At 55.1% G+C, this 19,542-nt stretch overlaps 1 protein-coding gene across 1 annotated transcript in view; it reads right to left on the bottom strand.

Moving 5' to 3' along the window:
* Positions 1-744: 744 nt before the first annotated feature.
* LOC113451965 (golgin subfamily B member 1) overlaps positions 745-19,542 on the bottom strand; it is a 41,044-nt gene continuing 22,246 nt past the window's right edge. Inside the window, 13 exon segments of the mRNA XM_087935503.1 lie at positions 745-2,037; positions 3,149-3,262; positions 3,547-3,660; positions 5,632-5,717; positions 6,859-7,017; positions 7,598-7,833; positions 8,667-8,688; positions 10,548-10,605; positions 10,842-11,014; positions 11,814-13,725; positions 16,330-16,510; positions 16,513-17,965; positions 17,967-19,540. Of these exon segments, the coding sequence (XP_087791629.1) occupies positions 1,911-2,037; positions 3,149-3,262; positions 3,547-3,660; positions 5,632-5,717; positions 6,859-7,017; positions 7,598-7,833; positions 8,667-8,688; positions 10,548-10,605; positions 10,842-11,014; positions 11,814-13,725; positions 16,330-16,510; positions 16,513-17,965; positions 17,967-19,540 (6,209 nt within the window). The 3' untranslated portion in view covers positions 745-1,910.

Below are 19,542 nucleotides of genomic sequence, written 5' to 3'. Positions count from 1 at the left end.
TCCCGAGGGAGGTGGGAACCTTCTGAGGCCCAAGGGGCTAAGCTACGTCTAGAGATCCGGGGATTTGCACTGGCGGCGTTTCTCAAACCCAGCAACTTGGAAGGCCGGTGGACTTCAACTCCCACAATTCCCAGCCAGCATTTAGGAGTTGCAGTCCTCAAGTGGCGCGGTGGCCTAGAGGTAGAGCTCTCCGCTTCACTGTCAGGAGGCTGTGGGTTCGATTCTAGGTAGATGCAGAAATTTCTTTCTCTGGGCACAATGAGAATATATCTACTGAACAAAACTTCACGCTGGCGATAGGAAAGGCATCTGGCCATTAAAACACTCTGCTAACTCCGTTCAACTGCCCAGTCTCCACCCGCAAGGGATTATGGGGTCGTTCAAAGGAGATGATTTACTAGTCATAGCCCTTGAGTGGTGCGGTGGCTTGGAAGTGGAGCTCTCGCCGCACAACCAGGAGGTTGTGAGTTCGATCCTACGGAGAGGCAGATATGAGATGAGAATTTATCTGCTGAATACAACTCCGCACTGGTGACAGGGAAGGGCATCCGGCCAGTAAATACTCAGCTCCGTTGAATTGCCTAGACTCCACCCCACAGGGGATGATAGGGTTGTTAAAAGAAAACCATTTACCAGTCGTAGTCCTCGACATATGCAAGTCACGACCAATTTATGACCACCTGGGAGTTGACGGAAACGCCTTCCCGATGACCTTTGGACAAGAAGCCACTCATACGCGAGACGCTCAGAAAAATAAACATCTTTATTGCACAACAAAGGGGCGGCAGAGACCCAGAAGGCCAGGCCGAGGGGATAAAGGGAACCCCCCCCCCAGAACCATGGGGTGGGGACCCCCATTAAGTGTCCAACGGGGTCCCAGAGGCAGATCCTAGGCTAGACCAAGAGAGGCCTGTCTTTCTTCTTCTCAAAGTGGCCAGAAAGGGAACCCCCTGGCCCATAATCCTGACCCCTTTCCCCTTCAAGCCGAGGATGTGGCTTCCATTAACCTTCCATTAACTGAGCACCGGCGGTGCGGAGATTGGACGGTCAGACGCTGTCCAGGGACCTCAGACAGATCCTCCTTTCTCGACTCTCCAGAACAGGACAGAACAGGGTTACACCCCCCTTCCTCCCTTTAGGGCAAGGGTCCCCAAAATCTCCCCACACCCCACTACCATGTCTTGACCCCCTCGGAACCGGGCAGCGGAAGTGGCGGGCACGCAGGCCCCCCCCACTTGTGTCAGCAGCCAGCAAGAACGGTGCGCATGCTTGCCCGCCACTCGCACAAATGGGAGGTCCGAGCACACGGGGGCCGCTTGCAGGGATCCCTCCTCCCCCTCTCTCCCCCGGGTTGGTCCCTGAATCCAGACAAGGTTGGGGAAGCCCGCCTTAAGGGGCAGAATTTCCAGCCCCCCGGGTGTGGGGGCTAAACGTGTCCACCCCCCACCCCAAATGTGCAGAAAGAGAGAGAACGGAGGTTTAGCGTGAGTTAGATGTGCGTCTTCACTCGCCCCCGTCTCAAAAGAGCAGGATCCCGGCCTTCTCCTGCAGGAGCCCCACCTTCGCTAATGATGATTAACGCCACCCAAAGGGAGGCGGGCATCGCTCGCCTCTCCGCCTTTTCCTGCCCCCCCCCCCCCAAAAATCAACGGTGGACTGATGCGAAACCGCCAAGTCAGCCGGCGAAACCCTGGCGCTTCCCTGGACGGAGCGGCACAAACCCTGCATCGCCGAGGAAGGCCGTCGCCTGCTTTAACTAACCAGGATTGAGCTTGACCCCTGGAGGCCTCAACCAGGCTGCAGGAAGCCCACCCACCCACCCTGTGTCCAGACCAGCAGGGTCACCCCTCCACCCCTGCCGCCAGGCGTCGGGGTCGGCGGTCCAGCCAAGTTCCGGAGCCTTGGTCTTCTCACAGGCGTCCCACGGCGTGCAGGAAAATCAGCAAGTGGATCCCGAAGAGGTAGAGGGTGGCCAGGAGGGAGAAGAGCCTCCGGGGGCAGAAGAGAGAGCGCAGGACACGCGGGGGCCCCGGGCCCTCGAGCCTGTGGGGAGGGGGGAGGGAGGGAGGGGGAGGAGGAGTTAGAGAAGGAGGGCGCCTCGACCCCAGAGCCCCAGCCCGGCTGCCCCCAAGGGAGGCGGGGAAAGGGAGGGTGATGGACGCTGTCTGACGGGAGGGACAGTCCGTGCCGGGAGGGGGTGGACTTCGCACTCTGTTCGTGAGTGAAAGGAAGAGGAAGATGGTAAGGCTGGGGGAGGGAGGGGAGGGAGGGAGGGAAGGAAGGAAGGAAGGAAGGAAGGAAGGAAAAGGAAGGGAGGGAAGGAAAAGGAAGGGAGGGAGGGAGAGGGAGGAAGGAAGGAAAAGGAAGGGAGGGAGGGAGGGAGAGGAAGGAAGGAAGGAAGGAAGGAAGGAAGGAAGGAAGGACGGAAGGGAGGGAGGGAGGGAGGGAGGGAGGAAGGAAGGAAGGAAGGAAGGAAGGAAGGAAAAGGAAGGGAGGGAAGGAAAGAAAGAAAAGGAAGGAAGGGAAGGAAGGAAGGAAGGAAGAAAAAGGAAGGAAGGAAGGAAAAGGAAGGAAGGAAAAGGAAGGAAGGAAGGAAGGAAAAGGAAGGGAGGGAGGGAGAGGGAGGAAGGAAGGAAAAGGAAGGAAGGAAGGAAGGAAGGAACAAAAAGGAAGGGAGGAAGGAAGGGAAGGGAAGGGAAGCAAGGGAAGGAAGGAAGGAAGGAAGAAGAAGGAAGGAAGGAAGGAAGGAAGGAAGGAAGGAAGGAAGGAAGGAAGGAAAAGGAAGGGAAGGAAGGAAAAGGAAGGGAGGGAGGGAGAGGGAGAAAGGAAGGAAAAGGAAGGAAAAGGAAGGGAGGGAAGGAGGGAGGGAGAGGAAGGAAGGAAGGGAAGGAGATGAGAATGAGAGGGAGGGGAGGAGGGAGGGAATGGGGAGGAATGTAGGGGAGGAAAGGAAAGGGAAAAGTGGGAGAAAGGGAGGGTGGGAGGAAAAGGAAAGAAGGAAGAAAGGTAGGAAGGAGATGGGAAGGAGAGGGAGGGGGAAGGAAGGAAGGAAGGAGGGAGGGGAGGAAAGGACGGACTAAACAGAGGTGCCTTCTCAATAGGCATCACAGGGATCCTCAACCGTGGGCTGTGGGGGGTGTCTGTGTGGCCCCTTACCTTGCCGAAGGCGCTCTCTGCAGACCCCAGCAGCCGGGTGCGCTCAGGGCTGGCCGGCATGGCGATGCTGGTCTCCAGAGACTGCGCATACTCCTCCGACTCCCACCTGGGGGGCAAGAGGCCTGGGTATCAGGGCCCCGTCCCTGAGGCCACCTGTGGGGCCCTGGCCTCCTCCCCCCACACACACACACAACTGCTGCTCCCCAGAGGCCTGGACAGCCCCTCCCCAGAGACCCCAAAGCACCCCCTACCCCCTCTCACCAATCAGCCTGGGAAACGGCTCCCTTGGGCCGAGACCCCCAGGGAGCAAAGCAGAGGGAGCGGAGTCCCTGGAACAGCCGGGAGGGAGGGAGGGAGGGGGAGAGTCGTACCCCCCCGCCCCAACGATACCTGCGGATCTGCTCCTCAGCCGCCAGCCGCCTCTCCCGCTCCTCCTGCAGCAGCTGCTGGAGCTGGCTCAGGCCCTGCCTGGCGAGGCTTTGCTGCTGCTTGGCCTCCGACAGCCTGGAAATGGAAGGAAAGACCCCCTGAGAGAGACGGGGGTGGGGTGTGGGGGTGGGGTGCGGGGTGGGGGGGCTGGATGGACGGACCCCGACTCTTCAAAGGGAAGCAGGCCAGGCCTGGACCTCCCCGGGATCAGCTCGGGGATCAGAGGCGGGAGGGAAGAGATCCACCAGTTGGGCAACTACCAGCCAGGCTGGAAGGAGGAGTCAAGCAGGGAAGTAGCCTTCCATCCTTGCATAGCTGTGGTCAACTCATAAAGCATTCCTAGGCCTGTTTTCGAGTTGCCATACACAAGGGGGTGGGTGGGGGAAAATCTGGAGGAGCAGTATGGCAGTTTACAATCAGAAGTACCTACCACCCTGATCTTACAAAGAGTGTAGCTAGGCTACGGGATCTTTTGCCCTTGCAAACCCTTAGTTGGGGAATGTGATTGACGACACCCAGCCCGTGAACTCTGCTTCATTGGAGAATCTGATTTACGACACACCCAGGGTGGGGGGAAACAGGGTCATAGGGGACTGTGAATTACGTATCCCAGAGTTGGATTCGTTTTGGTTAATGCCGGCACGTTGCTCCTAATAAATCTTTTGAGTTTTTTTTTTTTGAAGCTGGGCTCGAGGCTCACGATTTAAACAGGGCAATCGCCGGAACCCTGACAAGCTGCAAGAGGAGTCAGTCTGAAGCCCCGCCCCCAACCTATCGCCCAGGAAGCCTTATTTGCTGGTTCCCAGGGGAAGACAAGACATCCGGGGAGATTCTTGTAAACGCGGGCAGTCCCCGACTTAGGACCTCAACTGAGTGCAACCTTTCTATGGTTAAGCGGGGCATGAATTCTGCCCCATTCTTACGACCTTTTTTTACATTTGTTAAGTGAATCACACTTCAGGGTGTCGTGCCCTTGTTGCCGTCTGACTCTGAGGGGGAGATCGAGCAGCCGACAGGGAGCGGGAGTGGGGCTCCGGTGGCGGTGGAAGATACAGGGGAAGGGCACAGTCCGGCTGGACATTCGGAGGAAGACCCAGAGCCATCCCCTCTTCATCCTAGGGCATGCGGGGAGGAACGGAGCAACATGGCTTACGGGAGAGAAAAGGGCCCTGATCCCTTTCATGAGTTGCAGCTGGGAGAACAGGCTATAAGTGGGGCATTTGCACACGGCTCCTTGCTGAAAGCAAAGCCTGCATTATCTTGGTCGAGGCTTATCTGGGTTTTGGCGCCCTCCCAACTGTGGTTGTTGCGTTATCCTTTGAAAGTCTGCAATTCATCATCCTGGCCTGCCGCGTTAATTACTTCAGTGTGGTTTGTGTTGCTTTTTTTTTATTTCTAATTATCTTTACTTTGGGTTCGGACTGCATTCCTTCCCTTCACAGACTGTTTTTTTGGAAGAGTTGGATCTCCAGCCGAGGATAATTGGACATTGGGGGCCAAGTTGGAGCCATGAAAGGGAATTTATTCTGCTTTTGTGACGGTTATTTTTGTGTCACAAAAGGGGTTAACTTAAGTCACAGGGTTGTTCAGCTGGTTCTGGCTTCCCTCGTTGGCTTCGCTGGCCGGAAGGTCGTGAAAAGGGGATCGATCGTGTGACCCCAGGGATGCTGCGACCGTCATAGATACGAGCCGGTTGCCAAACCTCTGACTTTTGATCGCGGGACCCTCGCGGGATGCTACTAGAGCGGTGTGTAACACGGCCATAAGTCCCTTTTTTCCCAGTGCCGTGGTCGCTTTCGAACGGTCGCTAAAAAGAACTGTTGTAAGTCAAGGACTGCCTGGATAGGCCGAGGCCAATAAAACTGCTTGGTTCGGCTATTAGTAAGCGGACCCGTTTCCTTGCACCCGATACCTCCGTTGGGGTCCCACCTGGGGGCGGAGGGGGGGGAAGTGGAGCAGAGGCTCCCGAGGTCAGTGGAAAATTGGGGTGAAGGGGAGCTGGTGGCCCAGGAGCCCGCACAAATTTCACTTGACCGCCACACTCACTGCGCCTGAAGGTCCTGCAGCTCCCGTGCATTGGTCTCGTCCTTTTCCTGGGGGGCCCCGGGGGCGGCATCGGTCAGGAGGGGGCCCTAGGGTAGAAACGCGGCATAAAGGGGGGGCTCCCAGCGTGCCGCCCACCCACCCACCCACCCGCTCTCTGCTCCTTCTGCCTTCACCGTCCACCGGTGTCAAGCCCAAACTCGACCGGAGGGGGGGGGGCAGCTTGCGCCAGGCAACCTGGACCACGTGGAAACCAGATGTGCTCACCGCGTGAGGCGGAAAAGGATGGCCCCTCCCCCCGTGTGCAAAGCAGCTGGTCTCTCTCTCTCTCTCTTTGGGGGGTCACAAGGGTGGAATGTGGTTGCGCCGTGAGATGGGGCCCCCCCCAGACCTTCTCCCTTCTTTTGGGGAGCCCAGACCCTCCCCTCTCTCTCCAGGATCCAGGCTCTGGCCCTCCTGATATGGGTGGAACGTGGTTGGGCCATGAGATGGGGGACCCCAGATCTCTCTCTCTCTCTCTCTCCATGGATGCTGGAGGCTGTCTCTCCACTCTGCCCTTCCTGACCCAAGTGGAACACGTAGGGGCCCTGAGATGGGGGACCCCAGACCCTTTCTCTTTCTCCTCTCTCTCTCTTGGGAGCCACAGACACCCCCCGTCTCTCTCTGTCTCTGTCTGTCTCTCTCTGGGACCCCAGACCCCTTCTCTCTCTCTCTCTCTCTCTCTCTCTCTCTTGGGAGCCACAGACCCCCCCTCTCTCTGTCTCTCTCTCTGTCTCTGGGACCCCAGACCCCTTCTCTCTCTCTCTCCTCTCTCTTTGGGAGCCACAGACCCTCTCTCTCTCTCTCTCTCTCTGTCTCTCTCTGTCTGTCTGTTTCTCTCTGGGACCCCAGACCCCCTCTCTCTCTCTCTCTCTCTCTCTTGGGAGCCACAGACCCCCCGTCTCTGTCTGTCTGTCTCTGTCTGTTTGTCTCTCTCTGACCCCAGACCCCTTCCCACTCTCTCTCCTCTCTTGGGAGCCACAGACCCCTCCCTCTCTCTCTGTCTCTCTCTGTCTCTCTCTCTCGGACCCCAGATTCCTTCTCTCTCTCTCTCTTGTCTCTTGGGAGCCACAGGGGTGGCAGAAGCAGAGACCTGTATCCTGGACCTATATCCTCTGCCCCTCCTGACCCGGGATGGAACGCGGTTGGGCCCCGAGATGGGGGACCCCAGACCCTCTCCCTGGCCCTTACCGTGGTCTTCGCCGGACCCTGCCACTCCTGCAGCTGCTTTTCGAGAGCCGCGCAACGGGACAGGGCCTCGCTGTGCTGCTGGTGACTCTCGCGGAGGCTGCGGCTGCTTCCCCGGAGTTGGAGGGCGAGCGCATTCTTCTCTTCGAAGACCTGAGAGAGCTGGAGAGATGAGCCAGAGGATGAGGCTGGGGAGGGGGTCTCCTCAAAAGCCCACCAACCCCCGCCGTGGGAAGCCAGCATCATGTCCCCAAGGGAGGCCCGAGAGTAGCTAGCTAGGTTCACAGGTGTCTGTGATGATATTGGCGGCGTTGGGCTGGATTCAGTGCGATTCCCCCCTCGACCGATGGGAGGCCCTCAACAAACCACGGCTAAAATGTCGGAGTATATTCATCAACTGGAACAGAGCCAGTGAATAGGCCTAGCAACTACGTCAGCCAACGAGGACTGTTTGGAAGCTGCCTGCCTCAGCCTGCTTCTCCCCTGGGGTCCTCCAAAGCAACAAAGCCGCCACCTCGATCTCCGTCGGCTCCACTTCCAGCTCCTCTTCCCCCACAGATTCAGGCTCCGACACAAGTCTTCAAGTTGCCAAGTTTGGAGACCCAGAAGGTGCTTGGACCACCCACCAGAGGTTGGACAGGAGATAGCCAGCTTCTCAGGAAGGACACCCTCTCTCCCTAGTTAACCACCCGGAGAAGCTCGCCCTGACGCAACGAAAGGCGCCCCCAGATCTCCGCCCTACCTTGTTGTTCAGATGCTGGACACGTAGCTCCTTCTGATGCAGGTGCTTCAAGCTGTTCTCAAGCTGGACTTGGAGGTCCTCCATGGACACCATCTGGCCAGATGTGTCTCGGCCAGAACCGGACTCCCCGAAGACCCCTGTGGAAAGGCCCAGTCGTATTTTGTCCAGCAAAAAAAAACAACCCTCCCAACCATCCATTCTAGCCTGGGATGATTCGTAAGCGGCTTCCAAACCTTCTCAGGACACGCAGAATGATGGGAGTTGCGGTCCAGAAGCCAAACGTGAGACAGACGCCGAGAGCTTGTATAAAAACGGGGGGTGGGGAGGGGATGTGTGTTTGAGGAAGGGTCGTAAGGGTGTGCCTAATCCATTGGATGGTTTAGCCTTTACGCGAACAAGTCAGCCCAGAACCTTTGGTGTGACATTCAGCAAAATACGGTTTTAAAAAAAAGAATGTAAACTTAAGCATCCTAGATAAATATACAGGTGTAATAATCTTGCAAAACGTGTTCCTAAGACAACGGGAGCATACAGGGGAAAAGATTAACAAAAATTGTCAGAGTATATTCAGGGACTGAAATAGAGCACGGTAACAAGGTCAACCAACGAACAGGCATAGCCGCTAAGTCAGCCAATGAGGACCGTTTGGAAACTGAAACTAGAAGTAGCCTAGGCGTGGCTCTGCGGCTCTGAAGCTACCGTTGAGCTCTGAGTCTGTCTACTGAAAGAGAAATTAACTTGCTTGCTTGTCCGCTGAAGTTGAGTCACTTGTAACACAGGTCTACTTCTGTTTGAGTTCGCTCCGTGTTGGAGAAATCTACAACTGGTATTGTAAAATTGACTGAATATGTTTATAAAGATGTTAACTGAAGCCTCAGCCATCTGTGTTTTTTTTTTATTCTTCTGGCGCTAAATTGACACTGCAAAACTCTGAACACAAATTTAGCGTGGGGTCAACTGCTACTGAAAGTATTCTGCACTGAGAAATGCTACAGAATAAAAACAGAAGGAATCCACGAGGGAGATACTTGCAGGTAGAATACCCTGACTGACCAGGTAACCATCTCACCGCCACAGGAGGGCCGGACCAGCTTAAAGGGAGGAGAAAGCTCAGCCGTTGGCCCAGATGATTCGGGGCACCTCGCCATTCGGGGAGTTAGCACCGAAGAAGCTGCTCTGGTTTTCTCATTAGCTTAGCGGCAGTTAATTTCATGTTTAATATATATATATATATATATATACCGTATATACTCGAGTATAAGTTGACCCGAATATAAGCCGAGGCATCTAATTTTGCCTCAAAAAACTGGGAAAACTTATTGACTCGAGTATAAGCCGAGTTTTTCAGCACATTTTTTTGTGCTGAAAAAAAAAAAACCCCTCGGCTTATACTCGAGTGAGATTCCCTCTGAAAAAATAAAAATGGTGTGGAGCTCCGGAGCTGGGCAGTCGCTTCCCTGCTTCCGTGTTTCCTTTGCAACTTGTAAGTATGGAGGTAATCGGAAGCAGAAAAGTTCTTGCACGAAGATGTATTGTTTTTTTTCTTTATTTAACTGTTTTTAGGGGGGAAAGACCCACCGTCATGTGAGAATGCTCAGACACGAAATCTATCCGCCTGAAAATAAGTGTGTGTGGGGGGTGATTTTAACAGAGGGAAGACATTGGGAGAAGGCAAAAGCGACGGAAGATCCTTCAGGGAAAACTGAGGGGGAGACTCACCCTTGGTCCAAATGAGCCCCCTTCCCGCCCCTAAGGAAGCAGAGGCAGCCAGCAAGGGCAGGCAAGCCCCGCTCGCAGACTCCGTCCGTCCTCGCTCCCACCCACCCACCCAAAGCCACGAAGTCCCCCAGTTGCGCAGCCCAGAATCGCCCTCCCCTCAGGGGGCAGCAACGACGCCCGGTGTTTCCTGAAACAAGAAGCTCCGCCGTGCAATGAAAGCGCCCTGGCTCTAGGCTCAGAAAACAACGCGAGCCGAGGTGGCTCGTTCCTCAGCCCTGGCTGCTTTCAGTCCACTCGGGAGGAGGAGGAGGAGGAGGAGGGGGTGGCAGCGGCTCGCGTTATTTTCTGAGCTCTGGCTCGCGATCGCAGAAAACAACACGAGCCGCTGCCGCCACCTCCTCCTCCCCCTCCTCCTCCCAAGCGGACTGAAAGCAGCTAGGGCTGAGGAAACGAAGCCACCTCGGCTCGCGTTGTTTACTGAGATCGCGAGCCTAGAACCTAGAGCTCAGAAAACAACGCGAGCCGCTGCCACCACCTCCTCCTCCACCTCTTCCTCCTCCTCCTCCTCCTCCCGAGCGGACTGAAAGCAGCCAGGGCTGAGGAAACGCCACCTCGGCTCGCGTTGCTTTCTGAGCCTAGAGCCAGGGCGCTTTCATTGCACGGCGGAGCTTCTTGTTTCAGGAAACACCGGGCGTCGTTGCTGCCCCCTGAGGGGAGGGCGATTCTGGGCTGCGCGATTGGGGGACTTTGTGGGTTTGGGTGGGTGGGTGGGAGCGAGGACGGATGGAATCCGCGAAGCAGGGCTTGCCTGCCCTTATATATAATATAAAATATATAATATAAAATGATATATAATATAAAGCATAATATAAAATGATATATAAAATATAAAATAAAATATAAAATAATACAAAAGGTAAAACCTAAAACCTAAAATATAAAATATATAAAATAATCTAAAATATCAAATATGAAATATGAAATAAAAAATATATAATATAAAATGATATATAATACAAAATATATAATATAAAATGATATATAATATATAATATAAAATGATACATAAAATATAATATAAAATATAAAATAATATAAAATGTAAAACAATATAAAACATCAAATAAAAAAAAATATATATAAAATAATATAAAATATGGAGTAATATAAAATATAAAAACAAAATAAAATACACGCCCCTCGGGGGGGCCCTCCGGACCAAGCCACTCACCTGGGCGTTGCTGCTGGGGGCTCTGCCACCTGCCCTGCTCCCAACCTGCCTTTTCTTCCTGAAAAATTAAAAAAATGAAGCCCCCAGAGTGAAAGTCGCTGGGAGAAAAACTCGATTCCCTTAACAACTGCGGTGATGATTTATTGAACAAATCGGGTTGCAAAGTCAGGAACGTCTCCGTTCGCAACCGCCTTGCTTAGAAGCAAGACGTTCCTGTCCCCGTCCCCGCCCCGAGGGAGGGAGGGAGGGAGGGGCTCAGCCGAAGGGTCTACCTGCACGGCCGCAGGGCCTCACCTGAGTTGCCGGAGCTCCAGCTCCACGGAGGCCCTCCGCTGCTCCAGCTTCGCCTGGAACGCCTCCTCCTGCTGCTCCGCCTCTTCCTGCTTCCGCTGGAGCTGGGCCTTCAAGCGGGAGATCTCGGCCGCATCCGCCTCCACCTGCTGCTTCAGGTTCTTCAGCTCCACCAGCTGGAGGGCAAGGAGAGGAGAACCTGCCGGTCAAGACTCCCAATGGGACCGGCCACTTCTCCAAAGCAGGTTAAGCGGGGGGCGGGGTGTAGGGATCCCCCCACAAAAGATTCCGACTTCAACGGGAGAGAATTATCGTTAGCCGCTTGGGATTGAACTGAAGGCTCCCAGGTGCTCTTGGAGGTTTCCTCGCAGGCGTTTTCACGACCCAACTAGGGAGCATCACCAGAGCTGGCGCTGAAGGCGCTCCCTGGTGGACCTCCGAGGACCCCATAAAACGTCTCCGCAAAAGCTTGCGGGAATTGGGTGTGTCTACTCTACCGAAGAGAAGGATGAGGGGCGACATAGAACAGAGATAGCACTGAAAGAGCGCTATCGTAACAACGATACGCGTCCCGTAACAACATCATTAACAATATCACACATCTTTACGAGGACAACAATACACCTGATAGCGGGGTTCCAATATTTGAGGGGCTGCCGCAGAGAGGAAGGGGCCAACCTATTCTTCAAAGCCCCTGAAGGCAGGAGAAAGAAGCAACAGATGGAAACTAGTCAAGGACAGGAGCAACCTGGGATTCAGGAGACATTTCCTAACAGGGAGAACAATTAACCAGTGGAACAGTTTGCCACTGGAAGTCGTGAATGTCCATCCCTGGAAGTTTTTAAGGAGAGATTGGACAACCATTTGTCTGAAGCGGTGTAGTTTTTCCGCTTCAAAAGGGTGTTGGACTAGCAGACCACGAGGGTCCCTTCTGACTCGGCTACTCTGCCCACACCGCGGAGAGGCAAGACTTACCAGCCGGTCTCGGTCGTTCTGGAGGGACGAGAGTGCCTTCTTGAGGTTGGACGTTTCGGCAAGACTCGGAGGCAGACTGGCGGCCGACTGCAGCTTCACCTCCTCCACCTGGCGGCTTCTGTCCAGCTCGCCCAACAGACGGTCTCGATCAGCCTGCAGGCTGGCCATGGCTTGGGAGAAGGCCTTCACTTGGCCAGAGGCCCCCTCCAGCTCCGACGAGAGGCGAGCGAGCTGAGAATCTTTGGACCGCAGCTGCTGGCTGAGTTTCTCCAGCGCCTCCGAGGAGCCCTTCTCTTCCGCCGAGTCTCGGAGGGCGGCAAGTTGGGCGGTCAGGCCGTCCCTCTGCTTCTCCAGGGCGGCGCAGGCCTCCTGAGCATGGCGCTTCTCCCGCTGGAGGTTTTGGACCAGCTGCCCCTGCTCTTCCAGGTCGGCAGCGCATTTCTTCTCCAGGGCGCGCCGTTCTTCGTGCAGCTGGTCCCAGCTGTCTTGGAGGGAACTCATGGCCTTCTTGAAGGACTGGATTTGGGCCTTCAGATCCTGGTTTTCTTCCGTGACGCCCAGGAGGCTCTGCTCCATCCGCAGGAGGTCCTTGGCCAGCTCCGCCACCCGTTCTTCAGCAGTCTCGGTCTCGTTCCTCAGAAGTCCCGTGTCATGATGGAAGCTCTTGAGCTCCTTCTTCATCTTGGCTTCTGCGTCCTGCAGCTTCTGGCGGAGACCAGCCAGCTCCTCTTCAAGGCCCGCCACCCGCTGATGTGCCAGCGACAGCTGCCCACCCAACCTCTGGATTTCCTCCACTTTCTCTTGCAACTGCAGCTGGAGTTCCAACAGGGAGCCCCCTTCCCGCAGGACCGGCATCTCGCCCCGCAACTGGGAGAGGGAACCCTCCGGAGCCTTCCCTCCCTGGGCCTCCGCGGCTCGCTGTAGGTTCGCCAAACGAAGCTCCGACTCCCGCAGTTGGCCTTCCACGCCCGCCTTCTCCTTCTCCAGGACCTGGATCCGGTCGAGCTGGGTCTTCAGCAGCTGCTTCTGCTGAGTGTCCTTGATGGAGATGACTTGATTCAGGTCTTCGCGATAGCGTCTCAATTCGGCCTCCAACTTGGCATTCTCCGCGTGCAAGTCGTCCATCTGGCCGTGGAGGCTCCGAAGTTGCTCCTTCAAGGAATTGTTCTCGGCGGCCGCTTCCTGGATGAGCTGATCCTTCTCTAAAATGGCAGCCAGGTGACGTTGTTCCAGCTGCCGATAGTCCTCTAGGACCCTGTCCCGGTCATCCTGAAGGGAAGACATGGATTTGGTGAAGGCATCTAGCTGAGCTTTGTGCTGCTTGCTCTCTTCGTGGACCTTTCTCAGCTTCTCCACAAGACCCTTCACTTTCTCCTGAGCTGTTGCCTTCTCGGCCTCCAGGGCCACCTTCTGGGCTTCAATCTTGGCCACCTGGTCTTCCAAGTCCTTCAGGTCTTCCTGGTGCTGCTCTTGGGCTTCTAACAGGGCTTCGGCTACAGCCTCTTCCTTGGCAGCCACAAGGGCGACAATCTTCTGCTCCTTGTCGCTCATCTCGTTGTGCAGCCTATCCGTCAGCTCCTTGGAAGCCCTCAGATCAGCCTCCAGCTGCTCCAGACTCAGCCTGCAATCCCAAAGACTGGCCTCGTGCCTCTTTGCCGTCTTGGACATCTCAAGGCGTGCCCGGTCGCAGTCTTCGAAAGAGGCCCGAAGATCAGCCAGCTGCTTTCTCAGAGACCCGAGTTCTGCCCCTTGCTGGAGGACCTGGCTCTGGGAGTTGCTCAGCAGCCGCTGGGCCTCTTCCAGCCGGAGTCCAAGTCTCTGTTTCTCTTCCTGGAGCAACCCAACTTCTTCTCGGTGGTGTTGGAGCTCCATCTGGGCACGGGACTCTTGCGCAGACTGGCTGCGTTCCAAGCTGCAAGCAGAAAGGGCAGAATCGGACAGAGCCCCGTCGACGTTCCCGTTCTGACCCAGATCCCCAAACGTGACAAACCCTCTGAAGTGAACTCAAGATTTCTTGATTAGGAGCCCCCGGTAAAAAAAATAAGTAAAGTTTCTCTCTCACCGCAGGCTAACCAATCTGTCAGGGAGAGGAATAGTTCTCTGCTACCTCTAGTTCGTCTCCAGCCCTCTGCCTTTTATCCCGAGCTAGGAAGGGGGTTCGTTAGCAGCGGTGGCTCACTGCCCCGAGGACCAGCCCATAGATTTCCACTGCTCTCCTCTCCTCTCCTCTCTGCCTTCTGCACATCCACACGTCAGGCACTGGACCCGGCTGTTCCTCCTCTTCCTCATCAGCCACCTCCGCACCTGGGGGCTGTCGACTCTCCATTGGAGGGCTGACGGACGGCCCAGGCTCTGCCCCTGCCTCTCTCTCTCTGCCAGCTCCATTTCCTCTTCCTCCTTGGAGCTCCCAGGCTGCCTTCATGTTGGCCCTAACTCCCGCGCCTCCTCCTCCTCCTCCTCCTGATTCGGCTGCTGGAGGGGTCGGCGGCTGACGGGCCACAACACTTCCTTTCGTTTTTCCTCACTATGCCGTCCTTCCAAACCAGCCACCCAAAATGCTAACAGAGTTCTCTGCTACTGGCAGAACCTTAGAAGGGTTCTGGGAAATATTCCCATGAAGTCAGGATGGAGACTGGGCCGTATTTAACTGCCCAGTCGTGAGGGAATGTAGAGGGTGGACCAGTGGACAGTCAGAAAAGAAACAAACTTCTAGATCTGCTGACCCTTGACAAAAAGCTTCCAAAACCGAATGACGGGGAGAAAAGGATGGAATGGGCTCTCCAGGGCAGTTTCGAAGAATGGGTTGGACTCTTCCCGGTTCACAAAGCTTTAAGGTGAAGGAGGACCTTCTCCAATATGGTTGGGTTGGGTCTTGGGTGACCCAGCGACTTTCTGCCAAGTCTCTACCTACTAATAGAACCGTTGTAACTCAGGGTTGAATTGTGAGGTCTTTGGTGCTCTCTTGAGCACAGGGTTTTCTTGCAGGCATCTCGTGATCCGACTAAGTAACGTCACCAGTGCTAGAAAGAAGTGGGATTTGTGGAGGAGGAGGAAGAGGATGATGGAGTTCTTGATGTTCTCTGAAGTTTGGTAGGGTTTTTTTTTGCAGGCGTGTCATGGCCCAACTAGATAACATCATCAGTGCTAGAAGCTTGTAGCACTGATATTACCCAGCTGGGTCGTGAAACATCTGCAAGAAAACCAACAAGCTCAAAGAGCACCCAGGACCCCACAGTCCTTCTCTTTCTCCTCCAGTCCTCAACACCACTTCCTTCTAGCGCTGATGATGTTACCTAGTTGGGTCATGAAACATCTGCTAGAAAATAACTAAGGTCAGAGAGCACCAAGCATACTCTCTATCTACTCCTTAATCCTTATCTAGCCAGAGGGCTTCAGCCCAAGGAGAAACCGGATGCTCCTTCTCTGCAAAGGGTTTCTCTACATCTCCAAGCCTTGACCCATGACCTGAGCCACCTTGGTGGCTTCAGCGTCAGAGACAGCTTCATATGGGCAAAACAGCATTACGGTGAACTGTGCTACAAAGAAGGCCCAGCAGAAAATCTGCTTGCAAGAGGACAGTCTCAAATCCAACCCCCATGAGAAAAGGAAAGTCCTACACTTAGGCAAGAAAAACCCAAAGGACACATACAGACTGGGTGAAACCAGGCTCAAAAGCAGGAACTGGGAGAGGGATCTTGGAGTCTTAGTGGACAACCAGCTAAATAGGAGTCAGCCGTGTGCAGCAGCAGCCAAAAAAGCCAATGCAATCCTAAGTTGCATTAGCAGAGGGATACAATCAAGATCAAGTGAAGTACTAATACCACTCTATAAAGCCTTAGTAAGACCACACCTAGAGTCCTGCATCCAGTTTTGGTCAACACACTATAAAAAAGAGGTTGAAACTCTGGAAAAAGTGCAGAGAAGAGCCACAAGGATGATTAGGGGACTGGAGGCTAAAACATACAATGAACGGTTGCAGGAACTGGGCCTGGCTGGTCTAGGGAAGAGAAGGACCAGGGGAGACAGGAGAGCATCTTCCAATATTTGAGGGGTTGCCACAGAGAAGAGGAGGAAGGGGGTCAAGCTATTCTCCAAAATACCTGAAGGCCAGACAAGGAATAGTGGATGGAAACTGAACAAGGAGAGATTCAACCTGGAAATAAGGAGGAATTTTCTGACAGTGAGAACCATCAACCCATGGAACAGAAGTTGTGGGAGCTTCATCCCTGGAGGCTTTCAAGAAGAGACTGGGCTAGCATCTGTTAGAAATGGCGTAGGGTCTCCCGCTTGGACTAGATGACCTACAAGGTCCCTTCCAGCTCTGATTATCTGTTCTCTGTTATCATCTCCCACACTAAAAGGAGCACAGAAGAAATGGGGGTAAGGAGATCTAGGTCCTTCCCCTTAAGCTCACATACTCTAGTTCTGCTTCTGCTAGTTTGGTCTAGTTCTGCTAGACCAAAACTGGATGCAAGAGCCCCCAAAGAGCCTCGGAAGGGTCCAACTCTTGTCTTACCTGGCCACGAGGCCTTGGAGGTCTTCCACCTGGAGAGCCATCTTCTTGGCCTGGTCTTGCAAGGCGGCGCAGGCCTCTTCCCGAGCAGAGAGTTCCTCCTCCTTCTTCTCAATGGCCTCGCTGAACTTCTTCTCCCACTGCCTGGACTGGTCGATCACCCGGTCCCTGTCGTCCTGCAGGAGGACATGCTCCTGGTGAAGGCCGCCAGCTGGGCCAAGGTGTGGTTGAGGTCACCCTGAAGCTGTTTGGCTTCTTGGTCCTTCTGGCGCAGGGACACCTGGAGGTCCCGTGCCGACTCCTCCGCCAACGCCTGCTTTTTCCGCAGGGCCTCCAACCTCTCGTCCGCGTTCCTCATCTCCTTCAGGTGCTTGGCCTTCTCTCGTTCCAGGTGTCTCTCCAGCTCCTTCTCCTTCTCCCTCAGCTGACCTCTGACCTGAGCCCGGGTGGTCTGAAGCTCCTCTTTCACCTTCAGGCTCTCCGCCACGACTCGGGCGGCTTCGCTCTGAGTATCGTCCAGCAAGACCCTGCAGGAAGCCAACTCAGCCTGGACCTTCTGGGTCTTCTCCTCTGCCTCCACCAGGCTCTTCTTGGTGGTCTCCAGCTCCTTCTTGGACTCGCTCTGGACAAACTCCAGGGCCTTGACGGTTCTCTCTAAGCCGCTGATCTTCTCCTGGCATTGGATGCAGTCCTTCTGCAGCTGCCTCACTTCTCGCTGTTTCTCTTTCAACAATTCCTGAAGTTCTCGGGTCTGAGTCCGGCCGTCTCCTTCCTTCCAGGCACTCTTGACTTTCTCCACGTTCTCTTTCTTCTTGGCTTCCCCCTCAAGCTTCTCCCTCAACAGATGCCGCTTCTCGTCTTCCAGGCGGCTCAGGGCCCCCTGAAGACTTTCCATCTCCCTGAGGAGCTGCTGGTTCTGGCTCTCCAGGTGGGCCATGTCCTGCTGGTAGTTCCCAATGCTCCCATTCAACTCGGCCAGCTGGTTCATCAGCCTCTCTTCAAGGTCATCCTTCTCCGTTTCCAAAGCTTCTTTCAACGTCAACACCTCAGCTAGCTGCTCCTTGGTTTGCCCCCAACCTTCCTCCATCCTGATGAACTTTTCTTGAAGAGCTTCCAGTTCCTGGCCTTTCAGACCCAGTAAGCCCTCCAGGTGGTTCTTCTCTTCCTTCAGGACCTCCAAATCTCTATGGGCCTTGTTCATTTCCTCTACCGCCATCTCCCTCTCATTTTCCAGCGCCGCCGTTTGTTCCTGGAGCTCTGCCGCGTGTTGACTATCCCCAGTTCTTTCATCACGCAAGGGCCCGGCTGTGCCAGAATCTTCCCTCTTGTCCTCAAGGCTTGGAGTGGCGGCGGTGAGAACCTCAGAACCCGTGTTTGTATCTCCTTCCTCAGCCACCTCCTCTGAAGAAGACATCCTGGTGGAATTGACTACGTGGCTTCCGGCCAACTTCTCCTCTTGGATGCTGCTCTGATCTCCCTTGGTTTGCAACGTCTGCCTCAAGTCTTGGACCTCCTGCTTCAAGAGGTCCCTTTCGGCGACCAGCGCGTCCATCTCTTCGGAAAGAGCCTGGCAATTCTTCTTGGAGGTCTCCAGCTCTTCTCGGAGAGCAGAATTGGTCCCACCCTGTCCTACCGTCCCCGGGGTGGATTTCCAACCTCAGCTGCTCGTTCTCTTCCTCCAATTCCAAGATCTTCTGCTGCTTGGACTTGGCAAACTTCCTCATCTTCTCCCTCATGCCTTCCATCTCCTGCTCGGCTCCCTGCAGGCGAGCTTCCCCGTCCTTCTTCTCGGCCTCCACCTCTTTTAGTCTGAGGAAGAGGTCCTGCTTCTCCTGCCGGACGCTTTCCATCACCCGCTGGATCCGCTCGGCCTCATCGCTGACGTTCTCGTACGACTGCAGGAGCGTCTCGTACTCCTTCTGCAGCTCCTCGTGTTTCCTCTGCCACTCGCGGAGCTCCTGGGCCTGCCTTGCGTCCGCCAAGCCCATTTCCTCCTCCAGCCTCGTCTTCTCCCGTGTCACCCCTTCCAGGGCCAACTTCAGACTCTCGCAGGAACCGGTCACGTTCTGGTTTTCCACCAAGGCGTTGTCCACCTCTGAAATGAGTTTGTCCCGCTCCTCCTTGAGGGTCGCCAGTTTCTCCAACAAGACCACCTTCTCCTTGTTCAGCTCAGACGCCCGAAGTTCTGTTTCTTGAAGACGGAGGGAGGTGCTTTCCAAGGCGGCCTTGGTGCTGGACAACTCTTCCTTCAGCCCCTTGCTCTCTTTCAGGGCTTCCTTTCTGGAGATGAGGGCTGCCTGCAGCTTCCTCTGGAGGTGGGCTTTGGATTGGGTCTCTGCCGACTCTTCTGCCGATTTCGCCTGAAGCTCGGCCTGCAGCTGGTGGGCTCGGTCCAACTGTCCCTGCAATGCTTGGATCCTGTTCTCCTTCTCTTGCAGCTCTAACTGGAGGCCACCCAGGGACTCGTTTTTATCGGCTAACTGGGAGCGAAGGCCTTGGATTTCTTCTCTGTGGCCGAGTTCCTTCTCCTCTTGGTGGCATCTCAGCTTCTCCAGCCTGGAAACGTCTTCCCGGCTCTCCTGCAACTCCCCCTTCAGGCTTTCCACGTCGGCTTCTGCCTGACTGCAGGCAGCTTTGGCCGCCTCCACTTCGGCGAGAAGTTGCTCGACCTTTTCCTGGAGGAGCCGCGTCTTCTCAGACTTGCCATCAAGTTCTCCTTGCAGGCGCGTGAGGTGGGCTTCCAGCTCCCTCTTCTCTGCCTGAAGCTTCTCCAAGTCTGCCTTCAGCTGGTGCACCGATGGGTCTTCGGTGGCTAAGGAAGCACCTTCTTCAATCACCTCCTGGCCAAACTCCTGCACGAGGCCTGACGCTGGACCTTCAGAAGAAACATCTCCAGCAGGTTTCGGAGGAGGGAAGCTCTCCAGAACCTCGGACAGAGTCTGGAGTTGGTCCTGCAGGCTCTCCTTCTCCCGGCTCTGCTGCTCGAGTTGTTCTTGTAGCAAGTTGTAGTCCTCCTTCTGCTGCTTCAGCAGTTCGCGATAATGACGGTCCTTCTCCTTGGCTTTCTTGACGGTCTCCTTGCGCGAGGCCAGAGCTTCCTGGAGCTTCTTCTGGAGCTCTTCTCTCTCCTGGACCAGCGCCGAAAACTCTTCTTGGTTGGTCTTATTTTCTCCTTCTGGGCCAAGGTCAGCTTTGCTGCTTGTTCCACCTTCCTGG

Source organism: Pseudonaja textilis, chromosome 5 (genome assembly GCF_049901715.1).
Source record: "Pseudonaja textilis isolate UNSWEBS1 chromosome 5, rPseTex1.2, whole genome shotgun sequence".
Taxonomy (NCBI): domain Eukaryota; kingdom Metazoa; phylum Chordata; class Lepidosauria; order Squamata; family Elapidae; genus Pseudonaja; species Pseudonaja textilis.
The sequence above is the reverse complement of the archived record's forward strand: the minus strand, read 5'-3'. Positions and strand labels throughout refer to the sequence as shown.